Source organism: Dryobates pubescens, chromosome 10, assembly GCF_014839835.1.
Source record: "Dryobates pubescens isolate bDryPub1 chromosome 10, bDryPub1.pri, whole genome shotgun sequence".
NCBI classification, from domain to species: Eukaryota; Metazoa; Chordata; class Aves; order Piciformes; family Picidae; genus Dryobates; species Dryobates pubescens.
This window is the reverse complement of record NC_071621.1, coordinates 30095812-30110978: the sequence shown is the minus strand read 5'-3', so window position 1 is coordinate 30110978 and position 15167 is coordinate 30095812. Positions and strand designations below refer to the sequence as shown.

Genomic DNA, 15167 nt, shown 5'->3' with positions numbered 1-15167 from the left:
GGACTGATTTCCAGTGTTAAAATGCTTTCTTTTGGCCACATGGTTTGAAGCTGTCCAACAAACCCTCCTTTAGTAGAGCAAAGATCTCTCTGCTAGGTATGTAGGCAGCTGTGCAAAGCTTCCCAGACAGCTTTCTCTGACAGGAATCTGATTTTTGTAGCCACAAAGTCCTCCACAACCTGAAGCCATGCATAGCAAGTGGAGGTGATGAGGAAGCTGACTTCAAAATCACACTGCTCTGAATCAAAATGCTAGTGTATATGCAGCCTTCCTAGGCATGCTGTTAAAGTCTACAGCCCCAAATAGATACTCTAAGAGATAACATCTATTTCTTCCTCTGGTTAAAATGTTCTCTAAGTTCAGGATCCCCCTTCCTTGAGTGTTTTGTTTCACACTTTAAAGCTTTAAGAATGGGATCATGATGGTCAAATTCACCCCAAATTGCAGAGGCCCCAATTCACCCCATCTGAGGAACCAAACTGTCAGCAGCTAATCCAGAGTAGATGCTGTGGGGCAGCTGCAATCTCAGGTTGGCAGCTGTGACCTCAGGCTGGCAGCAGTGACGACGGGGTGATGACAGCTGTAAGCAGTGGGTGACCTCAATGTGGCAGCTGTGACCGCTGGTGGCATCTGTGACTGCTGGGCGGCAGCTGTAACCTCCGGGTGGCAGCTGTGACCACTAGGTGGCAGCTGTAACCTCCGGATGGCAGCTGTGACCACTAGGTGGCAGCCGTGACCACTAGGTGGCAGCTGTGACCTCCGGATGGCAGCTGTGACCACTAGGTAGCAGCTGTAACCTCCGGATGGCAGCTGTGACCACTAGGTGGCAGCTGTAACCTCCAGATGGCAGCTGTGACCACTAGGTAGCAGCTGTAACCTCCGGATGGCAGCTGTGACCACTAGGTGGCAGCTGTGACCACTAGGTGGCAGCTGTGACCTCCGGATGGCAGCTGTGACCACTAGGTGGCAGCTATGGCCATTAAATGGCAGCTGTAACCCCTGAATGGCAGCTGATACCTGGATGGCAGCTGTGATCCTCCCTCGCAGCCCAGGGTACCCCGATGAGCGTGGTGGTGGGGAGTGTCCGGAGCTACCTACAGGGTCTCATGAGGTGCATGTGCTGCACTCTGCAGCATAAGGTTCAGAACTCCATTCTACTGCAGGAATCAGCATTTTTTTGTGTGTCTGCTTGTGCTCATCTTCTGTATCCTCAGCAAACACTCCAAAGCAACCACTACTCTCATTGGTTCGAGGTCAAACTGATGCCCACAGTCACTTTATCAAAAGCCTGAGTTACTTGCCCCATGCTTAGTCTTTAAGAGTACATGCTGGCTTTTTATCTGATGATTCGAAACCTTGTGTTTCTCAGTTATGTGCAGGCTGTATTGCCATCAGTTCTACAAGCAGCATTTGTTCATAAAATAGACAAAAGGCATTTCCATGCAGCTGGTGAGATTCCCTACTCCTTTAGTCCCTTGCAGGCCTGCAGAACCCCACAGACGCTGCACAGACCTACACACACCCATGGGCAAGCCACTTTCATGGGAGCACACACACACATCTATGTCTGTTCTCTTACTGAAAGGTGGAAAAACATAGTGCTTACTGATCATCAAAACATGAGACGTATGATGCACGAGGAAAAACCCCAACAGACACACACCACACCATACCACACCCCCAATAATTAAATTAATGAATACAGGCAGACCACAAAAATCTCTGATTCACAGCCAGAACCACAGGACCCACATCTCAAAGCTTTAGGTCCCATCTACAAAGTATCTGTAAAAGGTACAGTTAATAACATCAATGAGGTGGTTGCCATTAAGAGTCTCTGCCTGTGTTTGCAGCCCCCAGAGAAGTGCCCTCCCCCCTTTGAGCCTGGCACATTGCTCATCTCCTTTTCTTGCCGGTGTATGATCTCAGTCCCTACAATGGCTGTACTGAGCTTCAGTGCTTTCCTTTGTGTTTGGCACTGGCATGTCCAAAGGTTTTGTGTTAAAAAGATTCAGACTTCTTAAGCTGTTCAGAGAGTATGTTGGCTGTTAATGCCTAAATACTGGCCTGGTGGTTTCCTTTTCTGTTATCAGGATTTGAGCTATTAGCAGCAAGAGGCATGAAGTTGCAAGCATATGCGGCGAAGAGCAGTAATGCACAAGTTCTTTCTCCACATGTAAGCTCCCATACTTGTCTTCTTTCTTCCTTTAAGGTACCAAACCCTTAGAAAGATTCAACCTCAATTTTCTCAAGACTTTTAGGGTATGTCAGCCAAGAGCACAGGAGATAGATGGATCACCTGAAAGGGTAGGGTGAAGAAGTGGGTTTTAAGTTCTGCTCTAGCAAGTGTTTGCTAGAGTACGTTTGCAAATGGGGCTTCTGCCCCACTCCAGTAGCTAAAACACTTCCATGCCTGTGGTAGGAGACCAGGCATTTGCAGGCAGAGAAGCAAACAGGGCAAACAGGAAAATCTACCAGGGATGCTGTGCTTTGTGTGTCTCAGCAACACATTACATTAGGATGCATAATTTCCTCATTTCTTAATCCAGTCTCATCATCACAATATCATGATCCACTTGAAAAGCAGCTGTTACAATAACATTAGTTAGCTGAGGAACAAATGACCAGTTTTGTTTGTGACATGAAACAACTGGAAAGACAAGTATGGATTAGCTTTCTCCTTGATTTTATATGTCTTTTCTGCCTTGCCTTGTTGGTCTTCCAAACTCCTCTGGTTGGCAGTAAAGGGCATGTGACATTACAAAACCAAATGGAAATGTGCAGTGGAAAGCAAGAAGAATGTTTAGTAAAAACATTGAGAAAATAATTTTGGATTGACCATGAGGGATTGTTTTTGCTCTGTAACTGTTCATGTGTCCAGCTGGTCCCACAGTAATTGAATCATAGAATCAATCAGGTTGGAAGAGACCTCCAAGATCATCCAGTCCAACCTATCACCCAGCCCTATCCAATCACCTGAACCATGGCACCAAGTGCCTCATGCAGGCTTTTCTTGAAGATCTCCAGGAACAGTGACTCCACCACCTCCCTGGGCAGCACATTCCGATGGCTAACAACTCTCTCTGTGAAGAATTTCTTCCTAATATCCATCCAGAACCTCCCCTGGCACAGTTTGAGAATGTGTCCTCTTGTTCTGGTGTTGGTTGCCTGGGAGAAGAGACCAACCCCCACCTGGCTACAACCTCCTTCCAGGTAGTTGTAGACAGCACTAAGGTCTCCCTTGAGCCTTCTCTTCTCCAGGCTCAACACCCCCAGTTCCCTCAGCCTCTCCTCGTAGGGCTTGTGCTGGAGGCTCTCCCCAGCCTCGTTGGCCTTGTCTGTACATGTTCAACTGACTCAATGTCCTTCTCAAATTGAGGGGCCCAGAACTGGACACGGTACTCAAGATCTGGTCTGACCAATGCTGAGGGATGTATAGGGTTTAGTCAAAGACTTGGCAGTGTTAGGCTAATGATTTGACTCAATGACCTTAGAGGTCTTTTCCAACCTTGGTGATCCTGTGATTTCCTAAGAGTAACATTTGTTTTACTGACTGATTTGCTCTCTACAACTACCTGAAGGGAGAAGAGAATAGAAGGTACTGGTCAGCTTCAGCCATGCTGTAGTTCCTACAAGTTTTGTGGGAAACAGCAGCTGTCTAGAGGAGAAAAACCCCTATTAGTGGGAAAGCAGAAAATTAATCCCTTGGCTGGGCTGTGAGGCCAGTAGCTACTCAGCTCATGGGTAACTGCACAGCATTACTCAGCTGGTAATCCTCAATGAGGAACCCATATATGAGGATCTATAGGTGTCACATGAGATAGCTGGGAAGGTGCTTTTGGGGAACTATCTATGTCTGTGGGAGGATATGGTGAGCTGCAGGCTACACTCCTGTTAGCCAGGCTCCTGGCAGAAGTGGAAGGAAAGGACCACCACTAAGCAGTCATCACTTACTGGATTTCTGCTCTGGTTCCTATTCCTCTGAGGAAATGACAAGTGAAAAGACAAAACTGAGCATCCAAGCTGTTATTAATATTTAAAATTCAAGTCTTTCTGTGTGTGGGAGTGACTTTTCAGGCTTTCTTCACAAATAAAGGAAAAGCAGCATCCATTGCTTTATTGATTTCAGCAGGTGACCTGTGAACACAGACACACCCCGTGTGGGTTTCATGGAGTGCCAAAGCTGTCAGTTGGAAAACTTCATTAACAGCATTTCACTGTTAAAGATTAACTTTCCTTAAGACAAGGCATTTATATAAATTGTGGAACAATGTTTCACCTGAGCAAAGGAGCACAGAGTAGCTGGAGATTTATTTATCTGAAGACAGAGGGACTTGGCCCATGTATTACAAAGAAATTAATAATCTCCTTGATGATTCAATGGTTAAACTTTTCTTGCAGCCAGAATTGTGATTGTATTGCACACTGAGTGTGAGTGGAAGAGGAATTTTGTCTCTGAGTATAAACACTTGGATGAAACTTGGCAGTTTCTGTGACTGTGCTGTTAGACCACGCTGTTAAACTGTGCTTTCTACACAGCCATCAACGGAATTGAATGCTGGAGAAGAGTTTAAGGAAGCTGAAAGTACAAGAAACAGGTAGGAAACCATCTCCATCTCACAAAATCACAGAGAACATCCAATTGGAAGAGACCTCGAAGAACATTCAGTCCAACCCAGCACTAGCATCCAGTCTGAATCTACCCATCTACTTCAACACACAAAGCAGAAAACAGTTGATCTCAGCCTAAAACCATTTATTGCCAAAATATTTGAAAACCCATCTGGAGCATAAAATAATGAATTATGTTGGACATTTGCACTCAATCAGGGGAAAAAAAAATGTAGTTTTGTTCTAGCCTTTGGAGCTACAATAAGAGCTGACATGCAGATTTGTTAGAACAGTAGATATATATCTGAAAGCTAGTCCTGTTGCCTCTTTTGAAGAGTAGAGCACATATGAACAACCTTTGAGAAATCTAGAATGATTTTTCTTCTCATTTTCTGGGTGTAAGAATGTGTAATACCATTAACAGTTAAACCAGCTGTTACTCTTCATTTCACGGGTGACCTTTTTAGCAGTAGGGTCAAACTCCCATTGCTTTGATCCATGGAAGAAGTAGAATAATCCTAGAAGTCAAAAAAAAAAATTAAAGCATTAGGTAGTGGGTACCAGAAATAGTTTCCTTCTGATCAAGTGAGGGACATCATCTTTGTACACAAAGGAGAGCACCTTTTCAGTTCTCTTGTTTACAAGGTACAGCAATAATGGCATTTGTTGTACCACCAGAACTTCAATTACAAACAAACTGATTTTACATAGGAACTCATTTCATTTACCTTTCTGTTGGAAAACAGCATCAACCTTCTGGCTAATTCCTGGAAAGTCATTGGCTGTCTGTCTAGGATAACCCTTGTCCATGGACTGGCTGTTTTCATCAAACCTAAATCATATGAAAGACAAAATGCAATTTAATAAGGTTTAGATATCAACTCTGCAAAGGTGCTGAAAGGTGTCCACCATCTGTACTGTGACTGATTTCATAGAGACTAAAGTCAGCTACTTGCACAAATGTCTGCAGGATGTCAGGTGGCTACTTGTTTCCTGCTAAAGGCAGACATAGCTCCAAAGAAGCACCTGGAGTGAGATAAATGAAAGGAAGAACCACGTTTTTGACACCAGGGATGGGCTTTACCTCCTCTAGGGATAGTATTGCACGTAGTCCTCTACTAGCCTATCACCTGACAGGTTTAGATGGAGGAAAGGAAGATGAATTATTTATAATACACTCAACCTGTTCCTCACTGAGCCAGGGCAAATTTTATGAGATGAGATTGAATTGGGGGTGGCAGTGAAAGGAGAACTTAAAAGTCTTCTCCAGCCTTTGGGGAACCCACTCAGGATAAAAAAAACCAACAACACATGCACACACACAAACAAACCCCACAAACAAACACATAAAAAAACAAACCCCAAACCCAACCAGACAAAAAAAACCCCAAAACTCCACACAAGCCAGCAAGAAAATAAACATGCTTTGGTTTTACTTCTCCTTGGATACAAGAAATAGTTTTCACAGTGACATGAGACTGAGAGACTGAGTTATTAAGTAAGAATTCTTTGCTGTGGTTTTCTTACGTGCCTTTGTCTTGTGACCAAAGCCATAAACCAGCAACGCAAGATACTGTAAATACTCTTTCTAAAACTATAACAAACAAAGGACAGGAAACAACATGCAGCTTAATATCCAGCTGACATTTTATGTCTCACTGGGGAACCCCACAAACAGTCATGACAAAATCTGTTTGACCCATACGTGCTCCTGATTGCCTGAAGCAGGTCTTTGAGGCAGTTGTCCTTACACACAGGAGGAATCAATCTATCAGCTTCCCAGAGTGGATTTTTTGCTTCCATTTTTCTGGTATTTGTGAATCAGGAATCACTCAATGCCATCTTGGGCATAAGATTTAGAACAAGCTTATTGATTAGATGGTGTTGCATGATAGGTTGGACTCGATGATCTCAAAGGTCTCTTCCAACCTGGTCTGGTCTGGTCTGGTCTATTCTATCCTATCCTATCCTATCCTATCCTATCCTATCCTATCCTATCCTATCCTATCCTATCCTATCCTATCCTATCCTATCCTATCCTAGTATCAACCTGTCAAGGGCAAGGATAATGAACTATCAATTCTGTCTGTCTGGAAGAGATAATCCAGAACTTTTCAGAAATCAGAGAAATCCTGCACAACCCACCACAGAGAACCGTCTGCAGAAGTAGGTCAGCTTTCAGATCTTCATTTTTCTAGGGATACTCTTGTCTATTTTATTTTAAAAAATTCTCTGCAGGATGGAATTTTTTCAGCTTTGAGGCATAAGGCTTCAAAACAGGTCCATTTCAGGACACCTTTAAGCTCTCAAAAGTCAAAAAACTCTACTCTTCTCCCTCAGTAGGAGCCAAAGAAACATTTTTATGAGAAGTAGGATTGCTGTAGTTACCTAATTATGAATAGAATAGAAGATTATTATTATTATTATTATTATTATTATTATTATTATTATTATTATTATTATTATTATTATTATTATTATTATTATTATTATATTCCTGTCATTAAGCACCCAAGCTGTTAGTGCTTGCATTGGCCATCTGAGGAGAATCTGTGCTTTATCTTAACAATGATAGCAAGAGGACACAGTCTCAAGCTGCACCAGGGGAAGTTTAGTCTTGAGGTGAGGAGAAAGTTCTTCACAGAAAGAGTAATTGGCCACTGGAATGTGCTGTCCAGGGAGGTGGTGGATTCACCATCACTGGAGGTGTTTGAAAAAGAACTGGACATGGACCTTGAAGCCATGGTTTAGTTGTCAGGAGGTATTAGGTGATGGGTTGGACTTGATGATCTCTGAGGTCTTTTCCAACCTGGTTGATTCTATGATTATTGCTCAGAAGGATAAACTGAATGGATATAGATTTCCCCCCTTTTCAGTATCAGAACAGTATTCTTTAGAGACTAGACTAGACTAGACTAGACTAGAATAGAATACAATAGAACAGAATTAACCAGGTTGGAAAAGACCTTCGAGATCACCAAGTCCAACCTATCATCCAACACTATCCAATCAACTAAACCATGGCACCAAGCACCCCATCCACTGTCCTCTTAAACACCTCCAGTGATGGTGACTCCACCACCTCCCTGGGCAGCACATTCCAATGGCCAGTCACTCTTTCTGTGAAGAACTTCTTCCTAACATCCAGCCTAAACCTCCCCTGGTGCAGCTTGAGACTGTGTCCTCTTGTTCTGGTGCTGGTTGCCTGGGAGAAGAGACCAACCCCTACCTGGCTACAACCTCCCTTCAGGTAGTTGTAGACAGCAATAAGGTCTTCCCTGAGCCTCCTCCAGGCTAAGCAACCCCAGCTCCCTCTGCCTCTCCTCACAGGGCTTGTGCTCCAAACCCCTCCCCAGCTTTGTTGCCCTTCTCTGGACACGTTCCAGCAAGTCAACATCTTTCCTAAACTGAGGGGCCTAGAACTGGACACAGGACTCAAGGTGTGGCCAAAAGCTCTAGTTACCTAAAGCTCTACTTTCTCTTTCATCACATGAACATTTAAAATTGTATTCAGCTTCTCTTGGAGTCAATCATATGAAAACATTTGGGGTTTTTTTTTTCTTACCTCCAGTACTTGTCACCTATGAAAAAGTCTGTCTTGCCTGTATTTTTATTACAAACAGCTGCATCAATTCTCTTGACACCCTTAGGGAAGCCCAGTGTGTTGATATTCTTTGGATAACCAAGCAACACATGATATCCACTGATAACCCAGAATTTGTTGCCTGTTAAAAAACAAACAAACAAGCAAGCAAGCAAGCAACATACTTAGTTTCACCAGTGATTTTCAGACACTTAAAGCAAAAATGCACTCCTTTAGTGTAGGTTGTATGAAACCTAGAAAAGTGAGCATTATGCACACATAGCTACCCTCCCTTCCTCCCATCTTCCCACAAAACTAAAGGTAGGGAAACTGTAACTAAACCCTTGTACTTCACCTTTGAAAAACAGGATCTGATCTTTATTGTTCTCATAGGCAGCGTCGATACCAGGTGGTAGAGTTGGCCAGAAGGTAGAAATTAATTCACGTTCTACTTCTAAGTTATCAGGATAGACTCGCCACAAGTGCCTGATTTAAATATCAAACAGTTTTTGCAGTAAATAACGAGCCACAAACATTTCTATATATGCACAAGAATGTGAAAAACATCGTGACTTTAAAAGCTCTTTCTTGTCAGTGGAGCTACCTGGATCAGAAAGGAGAACACTCTCCTCAGTGGGAAGGGAGCTTTTTTATCCCTTCTGGCTTATTTCTGGGATTACCCTTCTAATTGATGCCAATTGATTAAAGGGATCAGCTACAAGGATCTGAAACATTTTTGGTTGTTCCTGTATCATATAGTGAGAGAGTTCATAGAATCATAGAATCAGTAAGGTTGGAAAAGACCTAAGAAATCATCAAGTCCAAGCTATCACCCAACACCTTATGACTACTAAATCATGGAACCAAGTGCCACGTCCAATCCGTTTTTGAACAAATCCAGGGGCAGTGACTCCACCAACTCCCTGCACAGCACATTCCAATGGCCAGTTACTCTTTCTGGGAAGACCTTTCTCCTCACCTTGAGCCTAAACTTCCCCTGGTACAGCTTGAGACTGTGTTCTCTTGTTCTGGTGCTGGTTGCCTGGGAGAAGAGACTAACCTCCTCCTGGCTACAACCTCCCTTCAGGTAGTTGTGGACAGTCACCCCTGAGCCTCCTCTTCTCCAGGGTAAACAACCCCAGCTCCCTCAGCCTCTCCTCATAGGGCTTGTGCTTGAGACCTCTCCACAGCCTCGTTGCCCTTCTCTGGACATGTTCAAGAGTCTCAATGTCTTTCTTAAATTGAGGGCCCCAGAACTGGACACAGGACTCAAGGTGTGGCCTAACCAGTGCTGAGTACAGGGGCAGAACAATTTCCCTGCTCCTGCTGGCCACACTATTCCTGATGCAGGCCAGGATGCCATTGGCCTTCTTGGCTACCTGGGCACACTGCTAGCTCATGTTCAGCCAGCTGTCAGCCAGTACCCCCAGGTCTCTTTCTGCCTGGCAACTCTCCAACCACTCTGTCCCCAGCCTGCTGTAGGGTCCCAGATAAGCCTGATGCTAAGCAATTCCCTAGATGATTTAGCAGGATGACTTTGGGTTTACATAGATGACTAGAGGAGTGATTGGCACATCTATATGGCAGAATGTATTAATTTCCTAGGAAATGGTTGCAACATTTAGTCATGTCAGGACTTGCTATAACCACCTATACATTTGGGAATAAAGCCTTATTGAAAGAGTGAAACATAGTTGGTGGGGGGTTTGTTTGTTTGGTTTGGTTTGTTTTCTTTCTTTCCCCCAGGAGATGCTGAAAGGATATTAGTATAATTCATATCTGCTAAAAGTTGTATCCATTTGTCTCATCATAAATTTCATAGTCATGTGACCTACCAAAGTTATTTAGTCTTTCCAGGAATCAAGAGAAAAATAAACCTTACAAATGTCCTATCAGTATTTACCTGCCCTTTAGAAATATGACCTCTTGTCGGAGTGTAGTTATGGCATTGAAAGACATCTGGGAGCCACAGGTTTTAGGTGTGGTAGGGGCAGATGGCCTTTTATCTGGGGTATTTGGTGGAGATCCTAAGGGAGACATTTGAGAAAGAATGCACTGGATTTGTAGAAACATTAAGGTTTCCATAGAAAAATGCATCTTTAAAAGAAATAATAAGGGAATAGAGTTCTTTTTCATGGTGAAACTTTATGGAAGAGATTTTACTCACCATAAATGGCCTGAATGCCACTTATATCATCTGGAGAGAGGGGGAATTCGCTAAGGCTGACATAGGCATAATTGGGGAACATCAAAGCCCTCTGGTCATTAGAATGGGAGAGACCCAGGGCATGCCCAAACTCATGAGCAGCAACAAGGAACAAGTTGAACCCTTGAAAAACAGATAGAGGAGATCAGTTTAATTTTGATCTGCTCATGTCTGATGTGAACACAGCAGAGCGACTGCTCCAATGGTTTTCATACAGTGTATTCAAATTCACTAGGGTAGGCATATACACAAACATATTTTTGCACAGAATAAGGTTTTGTTCTTTCCCCAAGAGAAGGGAGTAACTTTTGGCCCTCTTTCCTGCTTTTTTCTTAGCTACTGAAAGTATGTGTGTGGCATGAATAGATGTCTGTGGGTGAATGTGGGTGCAGCTCTGAGGAGTGCCCTGGCGGGGTTTCCTGGCTGAGCTAGAACAAATTAGATAGTGAGTCAGATCAAGCTAATAGCTCTCCAGGGCAAGGATAGGATGGTGCACTCTGTGCTTACTTGAGGTACCAAAGTGTACTCAGTGTGTCACCCTCCCTCCTACAAACTTGAGAAAGAAAGGTGAGATCATGAATAGACAAGGAAAAATAGCAAATGAATTAGCTTTTTATCATTAGGACTTTAGTGTTTGGTTTCTTTATAGGCCTGTGAAATAAAATATCAAAATAAAATATTACATTTATGCATGGTTTTTTCTCCCAGTGAAATATCTTAACACAGGAAAAAGATAGTAATGGAATTTTCTTCAACATGCATCCCTTTCTGAAATAGGGATGCATGATAACCTGTCCTGCAGACCAAGTCAGTAGTGTCAACAGACTTAGTGAAGATACTAAGTCTGTGGCAGAGCAGAGGAGTGGTCATTGACTGTCCAAGTAAGGCTGCCTGAGGCCAAGATGTCTGTTTCTAAAAACAAAACCCCAACAACAAACCCCTCAATTTTTCCACACATATTTTCAGTCCTTCCCTGTCATGAGTTCTCTGAGCTCTCCAACAAGTTCTGCAATGCCTGGCCCCTGGAACCATGCTGCTGAGGAAGCACAGCAAAACTGGGGTTGACCCATTCAGTCCCAGTGTGGGAAAAACATCACATTTTGTCAGCATGACATATCCACCCCCCATCCTGCTTCTTCTTTTTTTTGCCTAGTTTTCTCATCACAATAAACCCATGCCTTTCTTCCTCTTGTAGTTCTCTTACAGCACCTTCCTGTTTGTTAGTTGCTTGCTTTTCCTGCACTATGGCCTCGATTCTCCTGCTGCAGTTATACTCTGCAGTTTTCCATCCCAAATAATGGAGGAGAAAAGGTTCTAAAGTAGAACAGAGTACAGTGCTCATGTACTGCTGGATCTCTCAGAGGCAGTATGTGCTGTTCAGCCAGCCTGCAGGTTGAGAGGGGAGCAGATATGTCCCAGACGGATGGCTGAGCACTCTCTTCTAGCCCAATGGCACACATCTGTAATCAGCTTTACATGTTGAACATCAGCCCAGTAGGTGGCCTGAACAACACATTCAGACTCCCAGCTGCTGGAAGGAAGCTGAAATTGCTTGGAGAATTCTTTCATTTATAAACCTATCCTAGCATGAATGAAGAATAAAGCTGTAACAGCCCACAGCTGGACCTACCTTGCTATTATTAGTGAAGACACTTCATTATCTCTGTTGTCTGAAATGTTTTCTAAGTGGTAGGGATCTCCTCACAGGGCTGCTGTAAGGCACCATGTGCTTCCTCTGCAGTGTGATAGTAGCAGGCTTGGGGCCAAAATGGACACCAGGAGGGGAAAGTCAGAAAGCTTTTATCATGGGTTGTGAAATGTGGGTGGGCATGGGCTCTACCAAAGCCCAGGTAAAAGTGACCCATGTCTGTAACATTTGTGTCTGAAAAGAGTTTTCCCCTTGGCTTCTTTACCAATTAAATGAAAACTAAGAGTAGATCAGGCTGATTTTATGTCATTGTAACCCAGTTGAGGGATGGCCTGTAATATTCTATGATTCTATTCTATGGTTCTGTGATTCTCAAACTGCTCTTATGATTAATGCTCTGTTTCATCTCAGTCCATTCCTCCACTTAAATAAAGTCAGAAAGGAAATGACCTATCTGTATAGCACTTTAGAAATGTATTTTTACCTACCAGCTGAGCCTGTGGTCCAATCTTCATCCTCATCAAAGTGCACATCACCGCCAAGACCATTGCCAGGTGGAAAGGCATGAGCAAGGATACCAAGTGGGCCATCAAAATAACGAGGGCACTGTCCATGAGCTAAATGATACATTTAAACAGCATGGAGTTTATAACTGTTGGAAAATCTTTGCATTAAATTCACCATTGGTATACAGTCAGTATATTACCTTTGGTACCAAAAGCAATCATTATATCTGCTATTCCCTCATGAATTCCAGTGAAAACCAGTGGGGTGACAGTGCTCCACACTTCAAATGCCTTCTCAACTGCTTTATCCACATCCTTTTTGCTCATACCTGGTGTGTAGTTCACAATTCTGCAGTTGAGGGTTCAAGTAATAATACTTAGTGTTAGCAGAAAATAATTTTCTCAAATATTGTTAAGATGGTGACCGTATTCAGTAGCCCCCAAGATTCATTTTGGGTTGGGTGGGTTTGAGGAACGTGGTAACTGTCCAGCCTATCTTGTTTATAACAGTAACTGTGTACACAGCATCAGTTTTTCTCAAAAAGACCCTTAGCCAGCAGGTTGTCTCTTGAGCATGAAGTCATCTCTTCAGGTTTCTGTGACTACTGAACTCTTATGTTTAGCAAATTTTGCAGACAGTCAGGCTTGTACAGGGTGCAATTGGTATTTCTGTTTGGCTCACAGGACACTGTGGTAGTATGAAGGTTTAATCCTCCCACCACATAAAGCACAGCTAACTCAGTCAGAGAAGCAAATGAAAAGCTGTATGATAGAAGCAGAATGACATGCAATGAATACATACAAAATAGACAGTATTGACAGTATATATGTATACACAAAAATATACAGGGAAGAATGTAACACAGAAAAACCCTCCCAAGAAGACTTCCCTCTAGGGTTCCCCCCAAAGCCCCTCTCCCACTTCCTCCCCTTTCTTGTCCAAGCTAATTAGATGAAAAAAGGAGGAAAGAAAGAAAGGGATATTGAGGGAATGTATTAGTTCAAAGCAGTTGTAAGAGAAGGTAGTTTTCTTATATCTTCAGTTTCAATCCAAGGTCAGTTGCATGCAGGCTGCCCAAGAATGAAAGACTGAAGACAGACTGCAAGTTCTTAAAGCTGCATCCTACTGATCTACCAATGAAATTAGTTTAGAATTATCTCCTTTTGTTTTCCTTTTTACACCAAAACATTCAGCTAGAGAATTCTGCAGCTATCCTTTTCTTAAAGGCACAGCCTAACCTGTCACAGACATTTGCAAGTAGTGATACATGACAGGCAAAACATTGTGGTGGACTCATAAAGTGCTCAGATTGACTCTCAGAAAAATTCCTCTCAGGAATATGCATAGCTAACAGCTGGCGAAAGAGAAATGCTTTTGTATTCCCAGCTGGAAACAATTCCTGTAGAAGTTATTATTGAAACATAACAAATGTGAATACCTGCAAACCCAAAATGTAAACTAAAAAAGGTAATTATTGAAATATTACCTATATGTCAGATTGCTTTTCTTCCATCCTGGCAGAGTAACACCGTAGAGACCCACATCAGGAACTCCACACCTGGGTTTCCTCATCATTTCCAATGTCTCAGTGTCTGGTTTTCCAGTCACTTTCAACCCAAAAAATTGTTGCATTTTCTGAAGTTTTTGAGTTATGGATTCAGCATTTATTTTCCATCCAAGGTGACCTGGATCTGGCTCAACAGCATAGAATTTATTTAAGTAGTCCTAATGAAAAAAATGAAGTGAACAAGCATAGAATGTATTTAAATAGTCCTAATAAAAAGAATAAAGTGAACAAGCATAGAATGTATTTAAATAGCCCTAATGAAAAGAATGAAGTGAATGAAGTGAACTAGCATAGAATGTACTTAAATAGCCTTAATGAAAAAATAAAGTGAACAAGCATAGAATGTATTTAAATAGCCCTAATGAAAATAACAAAGTGAAGACATTTCACATATTGATTTGTTTCTTAAACAAATACCTTAGGATTGATATTGTTTGTGTGCTTTGCTGGCAAAACCACGTGTCTGTGATTTTTGGAGCACAACAGATGTTGTCATGAGGATCACAGATAAACAGAAACAGACAGCATTGTCCCTGCCTATTATTTACTTGACATTTCCAGCTTGTACAGACACATCCTACTTTAATAAAGGCTGAACAACAGAGTTCTGTGTAATAGTAATGTCTCGGAAGGACAACAAACTGCTTTGTATCTGGAACATGCAGACTGCATCTAAAAGGACAGGGGTCAATAGATCTCAGATATTGATAATGCAGTTACCTGTACAAGCTTTGCATTGTCTCCTTGGCTGTCATTCTCTGGATGGACGGGAAGGGCATTAGAAACAGCTGCACACATTAAAAGCAAAATTGAAAGAGCCTTCATTCTTACTCTTGTCTGTTCTGGTAGGTGATCAGTCTGCTTTTCACTCCTTGTGATTCCTCTCTTGTATTCCAGTTCCTATGGTTATGGGGTGCTTCGCAGAGACAGCTGTAGACTGACTCAGAGTCTATCATGCTCTGATTACCTCCACACATCCTACAAAACTGTGCTGGCTGAAACAATAAAACTTAATTAGACCCATCCTATTTCTCAGACATCTGAA

The 15167-nt window shown here is 42.6% G+C and overlaps 1 protein-coding gene across 1 annotated transcript; it reads right to left on the bottom strand.

Moving 5' to 3' along the window:
- Window positions 1-4962: 4962 nt before the first annotated feature.
- Window positions 4963-14947, bottom strand: LOC104296582 (matrix metalloproteinase-27). Its single transcript, XM_054164583.1, has 10 exons — window positions 14843-14947; window positions 14042-14280; window positions 12755-12903; window positions 12537-12665; window positions 10362-10523; window positions 10098-10221; window positions 8550-8680; window positions 8177-8336; window positions 5340-5443; window positions 4963-5129 (listed from the first exon to the last, which is right to left on the bottom strand). The coding sequence occupies exons 1-10, from the start codon at window positions 14945-14947 to the stop codon at window positions 5029-5031; spliced, it is 1404 nt and encodes a 467-aa protein (XP_054020558.1). The 3' UTR covers window positions 4963-5028.
- Between the last annotated feature and the right edge of the window lie 220 nt (window positions 14948-15167).